The sequence below is a fragment of the Phascolarctos cinereus genome, unplaced genomic scaffold (genome assembly GCF_003287225.1).
Source record: "Phascolarctos cinereus isolate Bilbo 61053 unplaced genomic scaffold, phaCin_HiC Scaffold_9;HRSCAF=440, whole genome shotgun sequence".
Classification (NCBI taxonomy): Eukaryota; Metazoa; Chordata; class Mammalia; order Diprotodontia; family Phascolarctidae; genus Phascolarctos; species Phascolarctos cinereus.
The window spans coordinates 205,124,884-205,149,472 of record NW_027556402.1 but is presented as its reverse complement, the minus strand read 5'-3'; the positions used below and the strand labels follow the sequence as shown (position 1 = coordinate 205,149,472).

The following is a 24,589-nucleotide window of genomic DNA, read 5'->3' as shown; positions in this document are numbered from 1 at the left end:
CAGAACCACTTACAAGTTTGGGGGAAAAACAGATAAATGTAAAGCCTTGCTCTTAGGTTCAAAAAATCAATTACAGAAATATAAGGTGGGGGAAAACTCATTTTGGAATCATTCATGTCAAAAAGATCTGGAAGATCAATGAGCCATAAATTTAACAAATGACAACAAAAATGTATTAAGTAAATACTATGCATGAAGCACTTTATGAGGCACTGAGCATACAAAGGAAAAACAATGCCTTTCCTGCCCTCAGAGCTGACATTCTCCTTGGGGGTGAGGACAATGAGAATAAATTACAACACAAACACAAATAAGTGTGCTACAAAGTATGTTGAGGTAGAGAGCAAGTACTGACTCCTGAGGAGGAAATAGAACTATACTCCCAAAAGAGCATGTCCCCATATGAATCTGTGATTTCCTTGATTTGAACATTCCCTCAGTATTGCAACTTGTAAGGCTTCAGGGCCTGACTATCCTACATGACTCTTGTCCAAGTCTTCCCATGAGCTCCTAACAGTGAAGCCAAGGGCCTTTCTCCTGACAGCCAAGCATACCAGTGGATTGACCTGTCTTTCAAAAGTCCATCTTCCTATTATATATTTCCCTGGTAACATCTTTTATCCCTGTTGTGCTTCCAGATTCCTCATTGGTTATGTGTTACAGCCTGCTTACACCTACCACGTACCTCTCCATTGACCTCTGTGTGATTTGCTTTTTCATTTCTTTGGAGACTGTCTCATAGTCATACGGCAGCACGAGTAAAATATTGGTATGGGGGGAAAAGCCTGACCTCTGTTTCTGAGAGATGCTTGGAGATCATTTGAGGAAGCAATATTACCAGAAGATCTGAAGTGATTAGACCACACTTCAAGCATTGTCTTAATTTTAAGAGTAATATTAGTAAATAGAAGCGGGGTGGTCCAGGTGACTGAGGACAGTGAAGCTTCTATAAACTACACCATATGGGGAGTGTTTAAAGGGGTTAAGACTAAGGGGAAATATAAGAGCTTGATTTGGAAGAGGAGAAGGAGATTAGATTTGCATAGTTTCAGAGGCCAGAACCATAACCCAGGTGATGTTACAAGTTACAGGGAGATCAATTTCACATTGCATACAAGGGTGATATTCCTAGCAATTAATAATGACAATGATAGTTAACATTTATTTAGCACTTACTGGGTGCTAAAGCAGTTTATAGTTATTATCCCATTAGCAGCATCCAACCATGTAATGAGCTGTCTTTTGAAATAATACCCTAATACTAGAGGTATACAAGCAGAGACTAGGTGACCACCTATTATCAGTACTTAAGGTGGAGGTTGGACTTGGTGAGTTCTTAGGTCTCTTCTATCTCTTAAAGGTTTCAAAGCAGCCCAGCAAAAATGAAAGAAGTGCAAGATTTGGAGTCAGAGGACATGAGTTCCAAGTCCCAAATGTGCCATTTAAAACCTATGTAAACTTGGGCAAAATATTTCCCCTCTCTGGCCTTGTTTCCTCCTCTATAGAATGGAGAGGTTGGGTTAGATGGTCTCTGAGGCCCCTTCTCCTCTAAATCTCGTGATGTGGTTTGCAAGTCCAATCAACGAGGGCAGGAACTCTTGGAAAATGGAATAATTTCTTCTTTTTCCTTTGTAGTACTCTCCACACCTATTATGGTCCAATGCACAGCTACATATATTTACGTCCTTCCATGCACTCCTTGTCTGGGTCCTAGAGGCAGGCAGAGGTTTTCCAAAACCCCCCAAGACACAAGAGGGTATTTAAAAGCATTTGTTCTACCCTTAAGGTTTGGGGGTTTTGTTTAATATTTTCTTTTGTTCTTTACCTCACCATTTCTTTTCCCCTATTATTGAACTGTTGCCAGTTACAAAGAAAAGCAATTATATTACACTGCTCACCCTGGTCCTTGTCCTCTCCCCAGCCAAAGGAAGTATGTTTTTTTTCATCAGTTCACAGACCAAGTTTGGTCATTCATTGCATTTAATCTGATCTTAGCTACTTCTCGGTGTTGTTTTCATTGATATTATCATAGTCATTGTGAATATTCTTATATTGTTTTTGCTTTCTTTGTTCTGCATCTGTTCATACAAGTTTTCCTATGTTCCTATGGTGCAATGATATTCCATTACCAATTTGTTTAGCCATTCCTCTATTATTGGGCCACTCACATGTTTCCAAATTTAGGCTACTAAAAGCGTCTCTTTGATGAATATTTTGGCATGTATGAATCATAGCATCACAGCATTCGAGCTGAAAGGGACCTAAGAAATTGTCTAGTCCAGCAGTGTCTAGCTTAACTAGAAAGGGGGATACTAGCATAGAAAGCTCTTTGCAGGCCACACATTGACTTAGAAAACCATTATCTGTGTTCCATTGTGTTTTTTTAGTTTTGTTAAATATTTCCCTGGTTCTCTAATATTAATCTGGTTCATTTTGACACCTCTGATCTAGTCCAATCCCCTCATTTTACAGAGAGGAAACTGAGGCCAGAGGAGTTAATTGATTTGCCTGAGGTCACACAGGTAGGAAATAGCAGAGCCAGGGTGTGGAGGCAGGTTCTCTTGACTCAAAGCTAGCCCTTTTTCTGCTATACTACACAGTGGGAATCTAATCTCTCTGCCTTTGACCTCCTTCCAGCTGGTACCTGTGGATCTTCTGGTTCTGACTCAGTTTCCTTTTTGTTTCAGGAACGCAGGATAGAGGAGCTTACATTGTTACTGAGCCAGTACCGAAGGGTAAAGGAGATCATGCTGGGAGGCCATGGTAAGAGAACAGGCAAATTCATTGTTTCTCTCAAAAGGCTTTCTTTGCCTTTCAGGATACCCTTTCCCCCAGGGTCATGTACTCACTGTGTCGAGAGCGTGGGGTATTAAACCTCAGAGTCACTTCCAACAGAAATCCATCAGTCTTCTGGGTAAAACATCCTTTCAGTGACTATGAAAATATAGTTGATCAGAGGGCTAGTGCTTCATAGGATTACAAATTCAGAGCTAGAAGGAACCCCCTCATTTATAGAAGTTGGAGAACTAGGCCACAGAAAATTTAAGTCACTTGCCCCGGGTTACCCAGATAGTCAATGTCAAAGGTAGGATTTGAACCCAGGTCTTCTAAACTCCCAAGCACCAGTGCCCTAAACACCACACCACTCTGCCTCCCATGCTGGGAGCTAGGGAGCTAGCCTTGTCTAGTTGTCCTTTCAAAGGCTGCTGTGTGTGAGAAGGGAGAGCTCCCCAAGCTTTTGCTAGCCAAAGAATGTCTTGTGGGAGCAAACAGGTCACAAAGGAGGGTTTTCCCCCACACATCACAATTACAGCGTACCTTCCGTGGAGCGCAGTCCACACCTGGAGTTCCTGTGAAGGCAAAACGGGCCTAGGAGAATTATTGAGATCCCTTTCCTCTGTGTCAGGCACTTGAACTGGTCTGGGAGTAGTTTTCCAATTGTTTTTAGTCGTTAAGCAGCCTAGCTGGGGAAACATGGTAGCTGATATCTTTGGGCTAAAGGACTATAGAGGGAGTTTGAGAAACCCCACCCTCTGAGTGAGTCAAAAAATAGCTTAGGATCATAAGTTTACAGCTGGAAAGGACCTCAGGGGTCAATTAGTCCAGTGTGGTCAAACTAAAGTAAACACAGATCTGTCTGTGGTTGGACCCCTGATTTAGTCCAGCCTCTTCATTTTACAGGCCCTGGGAGGAAAATTGCCTAAGGTCACACATGTGGTTATCATTCATAGGTAGCATTGGAACTCAGGCCTTTTGATTTAACGTAGTGCTCTTTTTACTGTACCATGTTATGTCTTTTTGCCCTTTAGCAATTGGAAACACCAAGGAATAGCCCCAAATGAATACAAACTAAAATTTCATTTTATGGGAGTTAGAGAATATCAGAGCTAGAAGGACTAAGGATACCTTTCAGCCCAATCCACCATCTTTTCTGTCAGTCAAGAATTGAGCTATTAATTAAGAATTGACTAACCTTATAGCAGGCATTCGATCAGTCTGAATCAAAGCTGGAGAATGGGGCTTAGGCGTCTCATGGCTAATTTGGAAGGTGCTCCACAACTTTTGAGGACCCATAGTGCCTCTTAAACTGCATTCACAGAAGCCTGTATTCTCACTTGCAAGACCATGGACAATGAGAGTTGTTTTTGTAATTATCCTCACATATGCTGCCCACACACTGATGCAACAGCTCTTTTATTTTTGGTTCCCATGGGCAAAGCCTATTACAATGTCAGGAAAAGCTCATGGTGGTTTGCACCCATTATGTTCTTAAGGATCCTGATGAAATGCCAAGGTTTACGAGCTTTTTCCCAGGATGAGACAAGCAGGAGAGGGATCATGCAATCCCAGAGCCCTTGGTTCTCAGATCCTTTGGCAGCAGTTCTGTGGATTGCCCCAGGATGAGGGCAGAGGAGAGTTAACCTGGACATTGACTTGATTTCCTCATCCACCCACCAGACCCATTGCCCAATCATGATGCCTCCAGAGTCTGTCTTTGGCCCTTCAGAGAAGGTGTTCTGTCTGAGTGCCACTAGGGCCTGACTTCCTGCAGTCATAGGTGAACCACATTGTGGACAGCAAGGATGAGGGTTCTGTGGCATGAGGTGATCTAGGTAAAAGCCAGGATGGGGCCCTATCCTGTAAACTTTCACTTCAGAAGAAAACGTACAAAGCTCTTAGAGTGGAAGAGAGAACTGCTCTTCAGATAACCTGGGGAAATCACTGTAGCAATAGAAAATTTAAAATCATTATGTATTTAAGTGTCTGCTATATGCCAGACTCTGTTGGGGCTACAAATACAAAAATGAAATAAAATCCCTCCCCTCAAGGAGCTTACTGTCTACTGAGGCATGGGGCTAAGGAGGGGGGGAAAGAACAAGTGAACAATAAATAGAAAACACATACAAAGTAAGTGATAATTTCAGGGGTAGGTTGTTGGAAGATTGTGTTGTTGAGTCACTTTCAGTGACAAGAATACCTTGGGGCAGCAAGGTGGCACAGTGGAGTCAGGAGGACCTGAGTTCAAATCCATCCTTAGACACTTAACACTTACTAGCTGTGTGACCCTGGGCAAGTCACTTAACCCCGATTGCCTAAGGGGAAAAAAAAAAGAATACCTTGTACTAGGAAATCATATGTAGGTCAATTTGTCCAGAATGGAGAGCCCATGAGAAGACTTTGGGGTTTTCTTGGCAAAGATCCCAGGGTGGTTTGCTATTTCCTTCTTCAGCTCATTTTACAGATGAGGAAACCGAGGCAAACAGGATTAAGTGACTTGCCCAGGGTCCCACAACCGGTAAGTGTCTGAGGCTGGATTTGAACTCATGAAGATGAGTCATCCTGACTCCAGGCCCGGCCCTGTATCTACTGTACCACCTATCTGCTCTTTAGGGAAGAAAGCCCCATTAACTGGGGAGATGAAGAAAGGCCTTTAGCAGAGTCCTTAGCAACATGTCTTGCACCCAGGAAGCCCTTAGTAAGTAAATGTTTCATTCATTTACTTTAGCCAAGTCTTGAATGGAACAGGGGATTATAAGCAGAGGTGGGGAAGTAGGGCATTTCAGACATGGGGTCAACAAACTGGTGCAGTGGAAATCCTGAGTTCAAATCCGGCCTCAGACACTTGCTAGCTGTCCTTGGACAAATCACTTAACCTCAGTTTCCATAACTGAGAATGTTGAGGAGAATGAGGATAATACCAGGATAGATTTACCAGGATTGTGGTGCAGATCAGATGAGATAATATTTGTAAAGGTCTTAGCACAGTACCTGGCACATAGTACAAATGGCACTGTTATTAGGGAAGCTGGGGATGGAGTGTCTTGTATTAGGAAATCACATGTAGGTCAATTGGTCTGGAATGGAGAGCCCATGAAGAAATAGAATGTGAAATTGGTTTGGAACAAAGGGTATATGTTAGGCACTGTGCTACACCAGGACTACAAAGAAAAAGAAAAAAACAGACCCTGCCCTCAAGGAGCTTCCATTCTAACAGAGTAGACAGTGGGTCCATAAATCTGTGGGAACAAGTAAATAAATGGAAGATAACAGAGGGGAAGGCCATTAGCAGCCAGCTCCCACTCTCTTTTCATTTATTCTAAAGAAGAAGAAGCTGTTTCTCTTGTCTCTACAACGAAGTAACCCTAGATAAAGGTATTTTCCCTTTCTGTTGGTCCCCCTCAGGCTCTTCAGAGAGAATCCTTTCCAGTGGGGAAGAAGAAATGGAGGGATCTTTCCGGAAGTGGAATGTGGTGAATAAATCCCCAGGAGAAACAATGAAACTAGAGGTCTTGGACTTTATTGTCTGATATTTAAACCCAAAGCAGCCCTGAGGGCCTGACCTGATCTCTAAAGCTGGGAGAGGGGGAGGGAATTGGTTAAGCCTTTGGAAGGCTACCCAGCTCACCCAACCAATAGGTAACAAGCTAAGTAAATGAACCAGTGTGATGTCTGGAAACTTAAACAACTCATTTACTTTAAATAGATCCTCCTGGGTTGCTTGGGTTATATAGATTTATGGTCTGAGTATATAGATCTATTCAGATAGAGGGCCAGCCATGATTTCTAAAGTCATATGACTCCCAACTCATAAACAGACTTTACCAAGTTGAGCAGCACCAAACCAGGGCCTGAATAAAAATCACAGAACATAGACAGTTAGAGTAGGGGAGAGAAGAACCCGGAGGTTTTCTAGCCCAATCCTGCTATTTAAAATTTTTTTAATTTAATATTTTTTAATGAACAAAAATCTATTTTTTCTCTCTCTTCTCCCTCCCTATTCCCCACAGAATGCATAATCCTATTAACAATGCATCACAAATTTCCACCTTAGCCGTGTCCTCCAAAAATAGACGTATTGTAATAAGTCATATTGCTGGTGAGAAATCTTAAGTTTTTCCCAGTTGTTTGTCTTTCAATCCTGTCATTTTACAAGTGAGGAAACCGAGGCCCTTCTCAGAGAGGTTAAAGTGACTACAAAGCCAGAAAGCTAGAGCCCATGTGTCCTAACTTCTAATCTAATCTTCTTTCTTTACATTGGGTCTGAAAGAAACTGGATTGTAGAGAACTGAGGTTTATTCAGTGTGTCTCAGTGCCAGGGTGTGTCTGATAGGATGCTGAGACTCTTTTGTTTCCCCTGCAGCTATCTCCAAGATGTACCTCCCCTACCTTGGGGGCTCCTCCCCTGCCTCATAAAAGCCTGGAAACAAGGTGAGAAGCTGGGAGTCCTGTGACCTTCCCCTCTGGATTGCTCTTAAGACTTTAGGGTCTTTCCACTTATATCCCAACCTCTGAAAACAAGCTACCCACTAGGGACCTTGGCAGGTGTGTGGGTCCTGAGCCAAGTGAGCTTTTGACCTGATTGGGTGTGGTGTTTCCTTTGACAGTGGAAGCATCCTGGATACCAGCAATGGCCAGATTTCCCACTGTGAGGAGGATTCTCTGGAGTCACAGAGCAGGTACCAGTCACACTTCTCTGCTGCCTTCCCATCAGGTTCAGGGCTACATCATATTCACTGGAGATGGCTCCAGAAAGGAAAAGAGCAGCTCAAAGGTTATGGGTTCCATTCAGTTCAGCCAATACTGCCAGGTCCTGGAATTTGGCCTTTGCAAATCTGCATCCTTCAAGAGAAGGCTCCAGATTGTTATAGGACATTAGGGTCATTTAAAAAATGAGCTTTGGTTAGGATGATTGGTAGGGATACACATAATCATTCCTCAAACTCTCCCAGGAACTAACTAACACTCTCTCTCTCTCTCTCTCTCTCTCTCTCTCTCTCTCTCTCTCTCTCTCTCTCTCTCTCTCTCTCTCTCTCTCTCTCTCTCTCTCTCTCTCTCTGTCACACACACACACACACACACACACACACACATCTGCTGGGGGTCAGGGGCGGGGCAGCCTCCCTCAGTAACTCAGCATGTCAGCAGATGCAGAGATGTCCTGGCTTTGGGCCACAGCGTTAAGGGGAGGAGGAGGGCAGAAGCTACCAAAGCAGGTGACCTCAAAGGGCAGCATGTGGTTTCCAGATGGGCCTCTGGTTACTGCAGTCCCTTCCTTCAGCTTTGCATGTTATTTCCTGGAATGAGCTTGGTCTGAATGGATAAATCCTCTGAACTCTGAGCCAAAAAGAAAATAAATTGGTTTAAGTTTAAAACCTCTGTGCTGTCCAGCTTAGCCCGATCCATCTGCCCCCATGGTATCATTCAAGCACTTGTGTTCTGTTCCCTAGTAATTATTTGCTTTTTTTCTTTTTTGCTCTTTAAGGACTCAGGAAAAACTGTCCAGTAGCCTGGAAGACCTGCAGAGTGGCTCTGTGGAAAAGGTTTGCCTGCCATTCAATCAGTCGGCCTTTATTGGTTGTCTCTGCTCTGGGGGGCCACGTGTATGGGTTGCAAGAGGAGAGAGACAATGGAGAGAGTAAAAGCTAGCATTCACCTGGGGCTTTAAGTTGTACAAAGCACTTTACATCAGTTAACTCCCAACAGCCCTGGAAGGGAGGTGGTATTATTGTCTTTGTTCTATAAAGGAGGAAACTATGTCTCAGAGAGATTTAGTAACTTACCCTGGGTCTCACAACTAGTAAGTGTCTGAAGCAGAATTCCAGCTGAAGTCTTCTGGAATCCAAGCCCCACGCTTTAGAAATAACGCAGGAGGGGCAGCCAGGTGGCACAGTGGATAGAGTGCTGGCCCTGGAGTCAGGAGGACCTGAGTTCAAATCTGGCCTCAGACCAGACACTTGACACTTACTCGCTGTGTGACCCTGAGCAAGTCACTTAACCCCAATTGCCTAAAAAAAAAGAAAAGAAAAAAGAAATGACTCAAGGATCAAGTGAAGTAATGTATGAAAAGCACTTTATAAGCTTTAAAAGTCAATGGTTTTTGTTTGTACTAGTAGTACAGAACAGCATACAAGCAGGTGCCAAGTGTGGATTGTTTAAGAAGACTGAAGGAAAAGATAACTTTGTGGGCCTGAATCATTAGGAAGGACTTCCTGGAGAAGGCAGCCAGGGGATAACATCATGAGAAGGGGCTTGGAATTAGGAATCATCATTTGAGGGGACTGTTTAGGGCTACAACAAGGATTTTCAGGCTGGCTGAAGCTAAGGGTTGGTGTTGAAGAGTAAATGCAGAAAGGCTAGTTGGGGAAAGTGGAACTAGATTGGGAAGGGCCTTGTATTCTAGGCTGAAGAGTTTGCCATTTATCCTATGTCCACTAGGGCACCATTGAAGATTTTGACCAGGGAAAGTGACATAATTCCTATGTTTGAATGGTGTTTAAGAAAGACTAGTCTAGCAGCAGTGTTCAGAGTAAGAGAAGGGAGCCAGGGAAGCCAGCTAAGAGGCTCTGATAAGCTCCACGTGTAAAGTTATCCTAATCATTCCTAGAGTGTGCTAACTGATTAGAATCAAAATTCTTTGTACTTTGCTGGGTGTTAGAAGCACTCAACCTAGCTAGCCCTTCCATCGAAGAGATACTAAAGACCTAGTCAGTATTCTTAATCCCTCATCCCTGAAGTGTAAGGAAGAGCGATACATGTCCATCTAGATGACCTCCTCTGCTGTGGAATATCAGCCTTTTCACTTGAGTTTTCGCAGGTTTAAAATTAAATTTTTCACCCTGCCCTAGGCAGGTAGCCATAGACTCAGAATCACTGCTTTGAAATATACCTTAGAAGTCCTTTTGTCCAAACTGTGTCCTTAAATGACTATTTATAACAGGCATGTTTGTTGTTTGGTATCAATGCACCTGCCATAAACTCTTGTGACTAACACAAGACAGGGGGAGAGAGAGAAAGAATGGCTTAAACCATGGGGATCTGTTGGCACCTTCCATGAGTGATTATGGTCTTCCTGTCCTGGCCCAAATGAGAGCTCATTGATCATTTTCACTTGGCCACGGAGTGGTCCCCTTTTGTGAAGTTACCAGAAAGACTGATGCTTGTTATCTTGGAGGTGGGGAAGATCATCGTTTTTCTCAGTATAAATGGGAGGACGACCAGGTCAGGACAATGAGTGAGAGCTCTGTGTACGTTTTATACTAACGTTTGTCTTGTTGCTCTTTTTTTCTACCAAACTGCAACCCGTCTCCCTACAACTCCGTAGTATGTAGACGGGAAGCCACTTGTGCCTGTTGTCGGAGCTGAGGTAGAGTCACTGCGTTCTTCCCTTGTCATTTGCTTTAACAGGATGTGGTATTTGCTATATGTAGGGTCTGCTCCCCAGCACAAGGACCATGCGCTTTGGGGTGGGGTGTTGGATGGAGGCAAGAAGAAAAAGGAACTGGTGACCAAGCGATCTAAGCCCCAGTCCCTCATGCGGTTGATTTATCACCTGAATACATACTCAGGCAGCCGCAAGCCGTTCAGAGTTGATGGATGAGAGGGGTAATGAAAGTCACATAAGCACAGACATCCCCCTGGTGGTTGAACAGTTTGTGTTACAAGGAATCATCATGGAATCATAGATTCAGAGCTGGAAAGTGTCTTGGACTACAGGTCATTAGTCTTAACACACTCCTTTTACAGAGGAGGAAACTAAGGCAAGTGATTTCCGTAGGTCACACATGGAGTAATGGGCAAAAGCTGAGGTTTGAACTTAAGTAGTCCCCTTGCTCCAACTCAAAATTACTCAGGATGCTTTTCCCTGTAGAAGCATTCTACCTACGTCTGGTGGGTCCCTAGGCCAGCCTACAAAAGACTTTTTAAGTAGCTCTTGATTTACAACATGGGACCTTCAGTTTAGAGTTGGAAAGGACCTTTGAGGTCATCTAATCCAGCCCTCTTCATTTCTTATTAAGTGAGGAGACACCAGGACAGTGAGGTTTGGTCATTTGTCCTGGGTCTTAGAAGTACATGGAGCTGGGATTCACACTCAGCTTGTCTGGCTCCAGAGCCAGTTGTCTTTCCTTTGCGCCACATTGCCTCAAGTTTACCACCAGCACTAGCCTTTCAGCTCTGCCTCACTGCCAAGTTCTCTCACAATCTCTGTAGGGAAATGCATTTGGAGCTCCTATTCAGGAAGCCTTTATAGGGATCTCCTGTTCCCTTCTCCTTCCCTTCCCCTCCCCAGAGGTAGCTGCCTATCATGAGGAATTCAGATCAGGAGGTAGGGGCAAAGGAGATATTCCAGGTCCTGATATATTCATGCCTTTCATCGGCATAAGGAAAGACCCCTCTGTGCATCTAGAGGTGCCCCTTCTTAATCTCCTCCTCTTGGTTAGAGTAATGCTGCCTTTTCTCTCTAATCTGCTCTAGAAAAATGCTTTCCCCATCCCACCCTCAGCTTCCACCACAGGAATCCCCAGGAGCCCAGGGGAGGAGGGAGACAGGCAGCCTCTTCTCTGAAGGGACTTCTGCGTCTCCATAACAATAGATTCCTCCTCTCTACCTATGCTTTGATGGCAGGAGGTGCCTCTTTACTTCTCTGCTTGGCTAAGTAAGAAAAAGCCCCTCTCTTACCTTTTTTGTCATTCTGGTCTTTTTAGTCATGTCTGACTCTTTGTGACCCCTTATGGGGTTTTCTTGGCAAAAGATTGGAGTGATTTGCCTTTTCCTTCTCCAGGTCATTTTACAGATGAGGAAACTGAGGCAAACAGGGTTAAGTGACTTGCCCAGTGACTTTCTCACAGCTAGTAAGTGTCTGAGGCCAGATTTTAACTGGAAAAGTTCTTCCTGACTCTATCCACTAAGCCACTTAGGTCTTACCTTTACAACTCTGTAAAAGAAAACCTCTCTAGGCCTCTGCATCTGCACAAGAGGTCCCCTTCAGTGCCTGTAATTCCATATAAGAAAAGATTCCTTTATATCTGTACAAAAAAGAGAGAGAGAAGGCCTCTCAGATATATTGCATCTCCATAAAAGGACTCTCCAACCTCCTTTCTTCTCCTCTTTCCAGCACATGCTTATGTCTCTATAATAACATAATAGTAGCCAGCATGCATATAGCACTTTAAAGTTGCAAAGTGATAGTATAGATAGACAGACATCTCATTTGAACCTTAAATCAACTGTACATAGTAGGTGCTGTTACCATCCCCATTTTATAGATGAGAAACCTGAGTCTTAGTTTAGGTGACTTGCACAGGGTCACACAGCCAGTAAATAAGTGTCTGAAATGGGATATGTACACAGTCTCCCTAACTTTTGAGTCCAGGTCCCTATCCACTAGGCTACCTAGCTGCATAATACAGTTCCTAATCTTTTTTTTTAATGGCCTCTTTTGGCAATCTGTTGATGCCTATGAACCCGCTTCTCAGAATAATTTTTAAATAATTAAAAGAAATATAAAATCCAAATAAAGATATAGATATATACATATGTATTTTTTCCATCTGAGTTCATAGATCCCCTGAAATCTGTCAAGGCCATAAGGGCTCTGGAGCCAGAGCAGCTCTACTTGGAGTTAGAAAGACCTGAGTTTAAATCATGCCTCAGACACTCACTCAGAAATTTCACTTGGTCCTCTATTACTAAGAGCCCATGCCGGCTCCTGCTGATGATAGCTTTTTTTTTTCCTAAGGCATCACAAACTATCTGTTTAATATTCCCTTCTAGAATTTTGGTGGGAGTCAATATCAGGTTTACTGGGCAGTCATTTCTATAATCTTTCTCTTCCCTTTCCCATGATTTTCCTTTCTTCAAAATTATTAAGAGTCTTATAGTCATATCTGCAAATCCTTTAAGTAAAAATTCTGAGTTATAGTTTTTCTCAGTCAATTCAAATTCATTTAAAGTGGCTAGGTACTCATTTTTTCAGGTCTTATTCTTTAGTTCCTCCTTTGTTTTCTAGCCTTTCCAGTTAGACCATTGTTCTTAATGGAGAAAACAGGAGCAAAATCAGAACAAAGAGTAACTTTCTTTCTGTCATCTGTTAACATTATACCATCTGTTCCCAAACAACAGGCCTATCGGTACTTCATTGTCCTTCTTGTATTCTCACTAGGTTATTTGCTGCCTTCCTCCAGCTTTTCAGTCTGTTTTCATCAGAGAGCTCCTTATGTAGCTCCATCAGTTGTGGGAGTTTGTTTAAGCAATTCCTCATTTTCTTCTTCATAATGATCATCTTCAGTTATGTTGTCAGAATTTCATTCTTGAAAGCCTCCCGTTCTTCATGAAGAGAAACTGTGCCTCTTTTCTCTAAGAGATTTGAAACTTTATTTCCTAAATATAAAATTCGTGTTTGACATAGCCAGCATTTTCCCCAGCTCCGGATGACAGGTCAGTTTATCCGGTACTTCTGTTCCTGTTTTACCATCTAGTTCTTCCTTTTGAGCTCGAACTAAGCCCATACTAACAGTGATTCTTCATTATTGCCTGTACCTTCTGGGAAATGAATTTATCAACAAGACAAGTCAAGAATTGGTCCGATCACCTACTTTCAGCCCCCAACAGATATCTTATCATTACAGGATCTTGTCTCTGTGCCAGCTTTGTAGGCAGTTTTTAGGAATGTATCATCTCTATCCTCCCTCTGGCTGCTGAGGCTATACTGTGCTCCCACAATGAAGAGATGACCTGTGGCACTATCCAGCTCTGAGCAAAGGCAGTTAGAGTGGCTAGAAAGAATGTGTTTGATAAGAACATAAATGTACCCTGGGTGCACCTAACTGGAGACGTTTACCAAAGACCACAGCCCTGTTAGGATAACATAAACCACATTTCTCTTATTTTCCGTAGGACACCCTTTTCCTAGGGGAGAACAAATACCAAACACTACCAGGGAAACTTCCTGGAGCTACACACAATGGAGAGCCTGGAACATCCATCCCCTCCACTTCTCAGACCTCAGGGAGCAGCCTGCCAAGCCTGAGTAAGTCCCTCTTGTTTAACCTCTGACCTAAGAGCCCCGGTGCCCAGGGCCTGAATAGGCAGACCTCCACATAGATGTCCTCAAAGGCATGCCTGACCATTTTGCTATAGAGCCACATTCTGCCCAGTTCTTGGCTTTCTCTAACAAATCCACACCCGGCCATAGCACGAGCTTGGGAAGGAGCCACAGAGAAAGGTCATGTGGCGAGAAGCTTAATCTACATTTATACTTAAGAGGGTCATAACTGAGGTCAAAGTTAAGTGGGTGTGGTTTAGTGTAACCACAGTGAGGAACAAAGCTGATCGATATTCTTTTCTGGGTGCCAGACAGCTGGGTCTTTTGTTTTTGGACGAATATGAAAAACAGACCCTACTGCGCACAGCTAGTTTGGTTGTAGACACCATCCTCCCTAATCCCCTGGCGTGTCTTTCTGTGGCAAAGGGGCCACTCAGTAATAAATCCATCAGGGTTAGATAGATGTTGCAGCATTGCAGATTGAGAAGGGAGGAAGCAGGAACTTAGTTGCTCCTTAAGGAACCATTAATTCCACCTCCCCACGTGTAAACAGGTGAAATATTCCCTCCTCCCTCAAAGTCCTTCCTTTCCATTTCTCCTCCCTGCTGTGAGCTCATGGGTGGATTGTTTTTCATTATCTCATTGGAAAAATAGAGCTATCTGAAAACTTACAGCCTCAGAGGCCATTTAATCCAGCCGCCTCTTCTTACAGATGGGGAAACTGAGGTTTGTTCTCATTCACGATGGGGCTAGATAGGTAAATGAACTAAAAAGGAAGCTGTGTTTAGGTCACTTTGTCATTGAGAACCTTGTCCCCAGGGCTGCCATGGCCCGAGTTTCCTGACCCCTTTTCTTCCTCTGAAACCACAGGCTTGCTAATCTTTTCTAGTTAGATCTGATGATCACTAGTATAATCATCATTCCCATTTTACAGACTGAGACTCGGGGAGAACCATTGCTTATCTAGCTTATCAGGGCAAGGATTTGGACCCAGACCGACCCCCCCCCATTCTAAGTCTAGTATTCTTTCTACTATATGGTACTGCATGGTGTATAAAGACCACAAGGGTGAAGGTTTTTGTCAAAAGCGAGAATTTTTTCAAGTCCTCCCTCTAATCCTCTTATCTTTGAGGGACTAATAGCTCAGAAATAGGGATTTAGGGATAAAAGGAGCCAAGTTGATGTTTCTAAGGCTCTGATTACTACTATTTCTACTGCTACTGCTATTACTACTACTACTGATGATGATGATGATGATGATGATGATGATGATGATGATGATGATGATGACAGCATCCTTAACTTGACTCTTAACTTTAATGTTTGCAGTGTCCTTATATATATTCTCCTTTGTTCTTTTGAGACCCCAGTGGAAGTTGGTATACTTCTCACCCTCCAATTTGTGAACCATTTTTAGCAATGTCTGTTTTCCAGTCCCATGTTGGGCTTCTCATGATACTGGTAGTATAGATCTGAGACGAGTTCCCTTTTCTTTTCGCCTATACTGGACATCCACATTCAGCCCATCATTTCTTTCCTTTTCCTGACTACTGATGGAACAGGCCAGGCAGGCAAGTGTATGTGGAGAGTTAAAAATCTCCTTAGGAAAAATGGCATCAGAAGCATGGGAAACTGCCCAGAAGAGTGAGCAGTGTGATCTATGCACCTCTTTCTTTGCCTTCCAATGCAGTAGTGACTATCATGGCGCACTAGCCCCAGTCCTCCACCACAATTTTGTTTCTCTCTCTCTCTGTTTTGTTTTTCTCTCTTGCTCTGTGACACTGTTGTTCATTTCTTTGCTTCCTCATAACTCTGTTGGGCTGGCCTGGGGTCTCTCTTGCTCCTTCATGTGGCTTTTCTGCTTCTTGGATGGTTGGAGCTCGTGGCCGGAGTGTCAGTGCACCGATATTAGGTACTGTGACCATTCCAGGTGAGGCTGGGAATTAGAATGCCTTTCCCCTGGCAACCTGCACACATTCTCCATTCCCAATGACTCTGTTTGGTCTTCTCTTGCAATAAAGACATTGTCCTAGTGAGAGGGGTGGGGTTCCATCCTTACAGGGCTGTTCCCAAACCCGTAAGAGAAGAACGGAGCCTAGAGGGACCTGTAGGCCACACAGTTTTGAGCAATCAACTCTCCAGAAAGTTAAAACCCAGACCAAGCTATGAGACTTTGCATATCCATTTGCAAAATCCTATGTGCAAAGCCATGTTTCTGTGAGATATTTCTTACCAAGGCTGAGCATGGTGGTATGCCTGTAATCCCTGCTACTTGGTATGCTGAGACTAGAGCTTGGGAGTTCTGAGCTTCAGTGGGCTAAGTTGATTGGGTGTCCCTACTACATCTGATGTTGATATGTGAGCCCCCAAGAACCACCAGGGTGGCTAGGAAGGATAGAACCACTATGGGTTGAAAACAGTAAGTCAAAACTCCCATGGCAATCAGTAGTGAGGTCAAGCCCATGATTAGTCACTGAATTTCCAACCCCAGTGAGATAGACACCCAGTCTTTAAATATGGATACATATACACATATATATGTATATATGTGTGTGTATATATATCATTGAGCCATGGCATAGATGAGCTGATTTCAAATGTCATTTAAGAAAATATTTTCCCCTTTCTCTCCATCATCTTAGTTTTACTGTTTTTCCCTCAGGAGAAACCGAGAGCAGTTTGGATAATACTGTCACATCAAATGACCTTTCACCTACTTCTTCTGGAACCGACTCGGGGCCCCAGTCTCCACTAACTCCAGAAATGAAACGGAGTCCTAAAGGCATCCGGAAATTCTGGGGAAAGTAGGTTTGTTGTTGTTTTTGGAGTGGAGGGAATTTTTGATACAGACCAAATGGGCTAATTTTTTTAATACTTACTTTTTTATACCCTATTCAATTCCCATTAAACACACACACATACACACATGCATACAATATATCAACACAAAGCAAGGAAGTAAAACTGAATGCTATAAGCACCATCATTGATAGGTATGACATTCCATACCTGTAGATGGCTGCCTCTCAACAGAATGGATATAGATTCCTAAATTAATTATTTGGCATATTGGTCATTGCTTTTGATCTGAGTTCCTTTGTCCTTTCGTGGTGCATTTACATTATGGTAATCGCTATTAATATTGTTTTCCTGGTTCTGCATGAGTTCATGCTTGAAAATTACTCAACCAGTGATTGTTCCCATCCCACTTGGGGGCAGATCTAATTGTTAGACAGGTTTTCTGGACATCAAGCCCAGATTTTCCTCTTTGCAGACTTCTCCCACTACTCCCGATCTACTCTCCAGAAGCAAATAAAATTACACTAATGCCTCTTCCACATGACAGCCCATCACCCCTTAGAGCTGTAGGATAAGCATAGGGCTCACATTTAGTGAAAATAATTAACAGACATTCTTAAATGTCTCTTGAGGAGAATTACCAAAGTCACCTGTTATTTGTGTCAGGTTGTCTTAGAGGGGTCTTCATTTGTCCTTCAACAAGCACTACTGTATGCCAGGTCCAGTGATTAATACCATGAGTGATCCAGGGGTGAATTAGACATGCATCACAATGCCCCAGGCCTCAGCTTCCTTTGGGCCTCTTTGACATTTCCTCTTGAACTAAGACAGGGAGGGGCTCAAAAGCCCAGAGTGCAGATATTCTGTACAAGACAGAATCTGGTCTTCCAGTCCCTTCAACCTATGTAGGTTGCCTTTCTCATTGAAATGTGAGCTCTTTGAAAGTAGGAACTGTCTTGCTTTTCTCTTGTATCTGCAGCACTTATCACAGTTCTGTGCACCTGGTAAGTGCTTAGTAAATGATTTTTCATTCATTCACCATCATTTGCATGGCATGGGGGCAAGGGCAACTAACAACCAAGTCACAGGCTGAACTGAATCCTATTTTTAAATGCGTAGAATAAAATGCATAGGAAACAAGCAAAGGAAACGATTTCTAGTGAAGTACAGCTGTCCAAATTTTTTTTAGATAGGCTCACAGATTCCCAGGTTAAGAACTTCAGTTCTGGTGCATATGCCTATCTGCCCATATGCAGTGGGAGAGTTGAGACCTGGATCACCCAGTAGTTTCCTTGTTCTGGTCTCATCGCCCATTTCCAAGATGGAACACAGAGAAGAACATCTGGCTTTGGCATGGCTGCGTCCCCTGGTCCTGTAGGGTGAGCAACCCAAACTTCAATTCCAGAAGCAGGATCATTAGCAAACCTTGTCATCAATCAACCAACCGCAGCTTCCTTCCAAACCTGTTAGAATCTGCACCTGCTTCAGAGGAGGCCACAGGGAGCAAAACCATATTGGGAGGGAATCCTGAGGCATGGGTCTCATGAGGGAACTGATTTATAGGGTCTGAGCCTTTTTTTATATCTTACTTGTCCAAAATGAATGAGTGATTGAGAGAGAGAGAGAGAGAGAGTGAGTGTGTGTGTGTGTGTGTGTGTGTGTGTATGTATGCGTGTGCATGTGCACACACGCACGCTTGAATGGGAAGGGGCCTAAATCCGTTCATGCAGAATGTCTTCTGATGGTCCCTATGGTTTTCTATCCCCACAGAATAAGAAGGACTCAATCAGGAAATTTCAACACAGATGCAATAGGGATAGCAGAATTCCGCCGAGGTGGGCTCCGGGCAACTGCAGGACCAAGGCTGTCCAGAACCAGAGACCCCAAAGCTCAGAAGAGGTAACATCCTTCTCACAATCCAGGTGGTGAGCTCGCTCGGGAAGGAAGACTTACGTGCCCTAAGGTTCTAAGAGTAATCACGATAAAGTCACCGGAAAAATGAGCCATGGAAGACTTTAAGCAGGAACATGGAACTTAGGATATTTTGTTCATTTAGTCTACAAAAATGAGAAAAGTAAAGTACAAAGTGATTCTTGTTGTCTTAAAAAAAATTTCCTTAAGGTTTTTTTTTAATACTAAATTAAGAAGACATAGTATCTGTGTTCCAGAATTTTAAGGATCATCCTAGGGAATAAAAGTTAGATTTCTTTCTGTTTGGTCCCAGCACACGCAAAAAGGGGCATAATTTTAGCTTGAATCTAGGAAAAGCTTCCTAACAATGAGCACTGTTCAAAAGTAGAAGGGCTCCCTCAAGATGTGGCAGCTTCCCCCTCCTTGGAGGTCTACAAGCAGAGACACTAGATAACCCCGTTTGGGCTACGTTATAGTCAGGGCTTCCGTTCCTGTCTGTCTGGGTGCCAGTGGATGGCCACCAAATCCCTGACACCTATCAGGTTCTGTAACGCTGAGGTTCTGCCTTCCCTCACTATATCTAACAATTGCAATGGCACTTCTTTTGGTCTCTGACATCTGTCAGAGACTTGCTGATCTTTTTGTCATGCAGAATCTATTCCAGGCTCCCCTTGCAATCAACACCAGCTCTGACAGGCATGTGCTCACTGTCTTTCAGTGATTCCAACGCTCCTTTTGCCCAGTGGAACACGGAGCAGGTGTGTTCCTGGCTGGAGGACTTTGGTCTGGGTCAGTATGTGATCTTTGCCAGGCAGTGGGTGAGCTCTGGCCACACACTATTGACTGCTACTCCTCAAGACATGGAAAAGGTAAGTACAGACCTGGAAGTAGGCCACCTTTCATCTGTCTAACAGTAGCTGACCTTCTTCTGGATTCTGTGACCTCAGCTGCCTGCCACATGCCTGGGGCCTTGGCTGGGAGGGAAAAGAGAAACAAGCCAGGAGACGGGCATCTGGCCGACAGTATCTGATGGGAGGACTTCTGGAGCCCAAATTAGCATTAGCCTGGGGCAGTCTTCAAAAAAATGTCCAAAAGGGCAGCTCACAAAGTGCCCTCAAATCAACATATTTTAAAACAGTTTTTGTTTATTTCATTAATTTCCCAATTACATGTACAAAAATTTTTAACATTTATTTTTTAAAATTTTGAGTTCTAAATTCTCTCCCTCCCTCTCCCCCTTTCCCTACCCCTTAAAAACACAAGCATTATGATATTGATTATACGTGTGAAGTCATGCAAAATATTGCCATATTAGCCATCTTGGCAAACATAAACACAGCTGCTAGGTGGTAGAGTGGATAGAGCACCAGGCCAAGAGTCAAGAAGATCTGAGTTCAAATCCAGCCTCTAACACTTCCTAGCTATATGATCCTGGGCAAGTCATTTAACCCCTATTTGCTTCAGTTCCTCATCTGTAAAATGGCAGCATACTAGAGAAAGAAATGGCAAACCATTCTAGTATCTTTGCCCAAAAAAATCCCATGGACAAAGCCCAAGAGATCAGAGAGTCAGACATGGCTGAAAACAGCAACAGAAAGCAAACAAACGTAGAAAGTAAAAATAAAATGATTCCATCTGCACTCAGCGTTCACCAGCGTCTCTCTGGAGGTCATGACCCCTTTGGGATTCTCTTGGATCATTGTCCTGATCAGAGCAGCTAAGTCTTTCACAGTTAATCATCATTACAGCATTGCTGTTACTGTATACATTGTTCTCCTAGTTCTGCTCACTTCACTTTGTATCGATTCACGTGAGTCTTTCCAGGTCAAACCAACTCTTAAAGGCAACCTCAATTGTGAGAAGACACAGTGAGGTTTCTCTGAACCACCTGGCAAGTGCAAAGGCCAGTTGTTTCTACACTAAAGAGGGACTAACTCAGTGCCCTCTAAATTTCATCTCCCTGGGTCACGCCCCTAGACACCTTACCCAAGTTATAGCTCTGACCAGACAAGAAACAGCAGCAGCATATGGCCTATCCCTGCAGGTCCTACTGAGCAGTGGCTTGGCTGTACATAATGAGCCATCATACCTCCATCATAACATAACCACTAAGATTAACAATCATCTAACTTAGGGCGAATTACCTACCTAAAACTCAACAGCTGATCTTCCATTGTCTATTTCAGGAACTGGGAATTAAGCATCCCCTGCACAGAAAAAAATTAGTTTTGGCTGTGAAGTCAATTAACACAAAGCAGGAAGAGAAGTCTGCACAACTAGACCACATTTGGGTAACCCGTAAGTATAGACCGACTCAACCTGAAAAGGAGTTATCCCAGGGGGGAGCTAGGTGGTACAGTGGATAGAGCACTGGGTCAGAAGTCACGAGCTCCTAAGTTCAAATCTGGCCTCAGACACTTAACTAGTTATATGACCCTGGGGAAATCACTTAACCTTGATTGCCTCCAAAAAAATATGGGATGGTGAATAGAGTTATGCCAGTATGGGAGAAGGGGGGAAAAACATCTTCTGAAAGTCTGATGATTAAATATTCTGATTATTCAAACCCTAACTCTCAAGATTTAGTCTAACCTTTCACTGTCCTACTCTCTGTGCCACCCTGTCCCCCAAGTTCACCTCCCATTGTTTTTAGTGGCTGTCACATAGGAACTTTGAGATGTACCTTTCTTTTTCACTCCATAGGGTGGCTTGACGATATTGGCTTGCCTCAATACAAAGACCAGTTCCATGAATCCAGGGTTGACGGGCGGATGCTTCAATACTTAACTGTGGTAAGGGATTTGCGTTTGATCAGTTCAACTAAACCAACATAATAATTGACATCCATGTACTGGGGATACAGAGATAAAATCAATATTCCCTGCCCTCAAGGAGCTTACATCTAACAATGGACTGGGGGAAAGAGATGAGTGGTGGTGGTAAGAAGGGCTGGATGTTATATGTATACAGAAAGTAAATACAAAATAAAGAGGAGGAAACACTAACAGAGTTTGGGCAGCAGGAAATGCCTCTCCTGAACTGTGCTTTGAAGGATTCTAAGTATACTTAGAGGCTGAGGTGAGAAGGGAAGCCATTCAGGAACATAAGGCTTTGGACAGAAACTTCACTACCAACTGCCAGACGTAATGGGGAGGGGGAAGCACTCAGCAACTTCTAGACAATGATTCATCTGTCTTACTGTACATATCCACATCTTAGAATTTTATCATCGAAAGGAGCCTTAGGCACTGTCTTCTATGATTCTTTTGATATACAGATGGAGAAACTGAGGTCAATGGAGGTTATATGACTTTCCTCAAATAATAATCAATGTTTATAAAGTACTTTAAGGGTGGCAGGTAAATGTTGCAGTGAGAAATCTGACTTGTAGCCCCTACCGGCTCCATGACCTCGTGCAGGTTATGGATTCAGAGTATCCTGGGCAACTTTCGAGACCAAGGAGCAAACAGAGGTCTGTGAGCCTGGATGGGAAAAAGAATAAATCTTTATTTTCACTACCCTCTAGCTCGGGTGGGCAAACTTGGCCCACAGGCCTTAACCCAGCCCAGAATGTAAAAACCCTTCTTGGCCTGGAGGCCGAACAGAGGCAGGCCCTATGTGAGCTATAGCTGCCAACCTCTGCTCTGACTGAAGCATTCCCTTCAATTATATAAAAACATGGTTCTGAGAAAGGACAGCTAGATGATGCAGTGGATAGATCACCGGCCCTGCCATCATGAGGACCTGAGTTCAAATCCGGCCTCAGACATTTGACACTTACTAGCTTATTAACCCCGATTGCATCACCCCCTCCCCCATACAAAAAGACTGTCAGACTGCCAAAGGGCTCCAGAGCACAAAATTGGTCAAGACCCCCCTGCTGTTCAGGAATACAGATTGCAGAACAGTTGCTGATATGCATTGGTAGAGATGTGCTTACCAAGAATTCTCTGCACTAGTGAAATCAAAAGTCAAGACTAACAGCAGTGTTGTCTGGGCTGCACGTGACGTCCTGAGCCCGTGGTGCCAGACACGGGGTGGGGCGAGGGTGCCGTGAATGAGCAGGAGGGAAGAGCAGTGAGTGAATCGAATGGCGTGGCTGTCTTCCCAGTGCCACGTAAGCCCTTACCCACTGACCTTCCTCTTCCAGAATGACCTTCTCTTCTTAAAAGTCACCAGCCAGCTGCATCATCTCAGCATCAAGTGTGCCATCCACGTGCTCCATGTCAACAAATTCAATCCTCATTGCCTCCACAGGAGACCCGCCGATGAGGTAGGGGCAGGACGGGCCATCTTCCAACTCACAGGTGCCGCTGTGGAAGAAAGCTGTCCCTCTTTCTCCATTAGGCAGGAAGTCAGTCCATTCGGAGGCCTCTTGCCCAGTGCCCCCATTTACTGCTAGAGAGGAGGACAAGAAGGTACTTGGTGGGGCATCCTGCTAGTCTCTGGACTCAGCCAACCTCCCCTCGATCCCAGTTCAGGTTTCCCTGGCCCGTTCCATCCCTTTTGCCCCAGCTGTATGCTCTGCCAGCCTCTCAGGCTGAACCAAGAAGAGCATGGTGAGAAAATCCAAATTGGGCTATGGCTGGGGACTGGGGGAGATAAATGGGGTACTGAAATAAGATAATGAGGGGGGCATCTGGTGGCACAGTAGATAGAGCTCTGGCCTTGGAATCAGGAGGACCTGAGTTCAAATTCAGCCTCAGACACTTGACACTTACTAGCTGTGTGACCCTGGGCAAGTCACTTAACCCCCATTGCCTCGCCAAAAAGCAAAAAAAAAAGAAAAGAAAAGAAAGAAAGAAATAAGATAAAAGTTAGAGGAGGGAAAGAAAGAGGGATTAAGGAAAGAGAAAGAGAAAAAAGGGAAGAGAAGAGAGGAAGAGTAGAAAGAAAACTAAAGAAATTGAAGGCAGTATGGTACAGAAGAAGGAGCTAGAGTTGGGGAGATGGGTTCCAAACCTCTTTCTGATGCTTTCTGCTTAGGTGACACTAGGAGAAACCCAAACCTCAGTTTTCTCAATTGTAAGACAAGGAGGGTGAAGTTGCTGGCTTCTAGGTCTCTTCTCTCTAAATCTCTCATACTGTAAGATAGGGGATAAAAAGGAAGGAGAAAAGGACCAGAGGGAGGGAGGGCTTACACCCAGCTTAGAGCGCCTTTTTGTGTGTCAGTGGGAGGAGGGATGGGATGGGTACAGTTGCTCCTTTCTCCAGCTTCCCCAGCTACTCCTAAGGCTGCCAGTTCCAATATCCGGGCAGCATGCTTTCATCAGTGAGATTACTCAGTGACCTTCTCAGAACAGGCACTAACAATACTAACCCTTTTCCCTGCCCAAGTAAGAAACAGAACTCAGCCTCAGAGAGGGGAGGGTATTACAGACGCTAAGTATAAGGTGCTCTCCCAAATAAATGTGCTACTCCCATGATGAAAGGCCCCATTTAGGTTCCTCAAATACAGTGTGGACAGAGCCTTCTGACCTCATGGCTTTGTAGAGGAAAATGGTCCTGATCTGATAGCATGGTATTTAATAGGGAAATTTTGGGTTCTAAAAATAAATCAAAATGGGTACAAGATTAGTGCAAGATTTCACTAGACAACTGAAGAGGATCTGGGAGCATTAGTGGACTGTAAACTTCCCCGAAACAAGGTAATTTTTGGCTTCAGACAATTCAGGTGACCATAGAATCCTGAGGAAAGATAGTAAGACTCCTACTCTGCCCTGCTCACACTCCATTTGAAGTCCTGTGGTCTGTTCTAAGCATCATATAATTGGAAGGCCATCAGCTGGCAGAGGGCAGGAAAATGGTTCGTTTTTACAATGTTGATGTAATAATATAAATTGTTCTGATTTTGCTCCATTCATACCACAGTTTCTTGGAAATCATATTCTATTACATTTGTATACTATAATTTGTTCAGCCATTCCCTAATCTGTGGGCATTTCCATTCCTGTTCAATGCCAATTCTTTGCCATTACAAAAAGAAGTGCTTTAAGTATTCTTGTACATATTACCTTTTCATCTTTGATCTCCTTGGGGTATAAGTGTAGTAATGGT

General features: G+C 43.7%; 1 protein-coding gene across 24 annotated transcripts in view; it reads left to right on the top strand.

Annotated features, from left to right (window-relative positions):
- PPFIBP2 (PPFIB scaffold protein 2) overlaps positions 1-24,589 on the top strand; it is a 216,838-nt gene that overhangs the window by 183,094 nt on the left and 9,155 nt on the right. For 17 of the 24 annotated variants that reach the window (XM_078148356.1, XM_078148359.1, XM_078148366.1 and 14 more), the window contains 14 exons: positions 2,688-2,763; positions 6,184-6,287; positions 7,142-7,209; positions 7,386-7,457; positions 8,264-8,321; positions 10,103-10,144; positions 13,675-13,807; positions 15,702-15,734; positions 16,485-16,626; positions 18,392-18,520; positions 19,251-19,401; positions 20,719-20,830; positions 21,236-21,324; positions 22,683-22,805. In XM_078148356.1, the coding sequence (XP_078004482.1) occupies positions 2,688-2,763; positions 6,184-6,287; positions 7,142-7,209; positions 7,386-7,457; positions 8,264-8,321; positions 10,103-10,144; positions 13,675-13,807; positions 15,702-15,734; positions 16,485-16,626; positions 18,392-18,520; positions 19,251-19,401; positions 20,719-20,830; positions 21,236-21,324; positions 22,683-22,805 (1,332 nt within the window). The remainder of the gene's footprint in view (positions 1-2,687; positions 2,764-6,183; positions 6,288-7,141; positions 7,210-7,385; positions 7,458-8,263; positions 8,322-10,102; positions 10,145-13,674; positions 13,808-15,701; positions 15,735-16,484; positions 16,627-18,391; positions 18,521-19,250; positions 19,402-20,718; positions 20,831-21,235; positions 21,325-22,682; positions 22,806-24,589) is intronic. The other 7 variants (XM_078148357.1, XM_021005264.2, XM_078148367.1 and 4 more) reach the window with 3 other exon arrangements.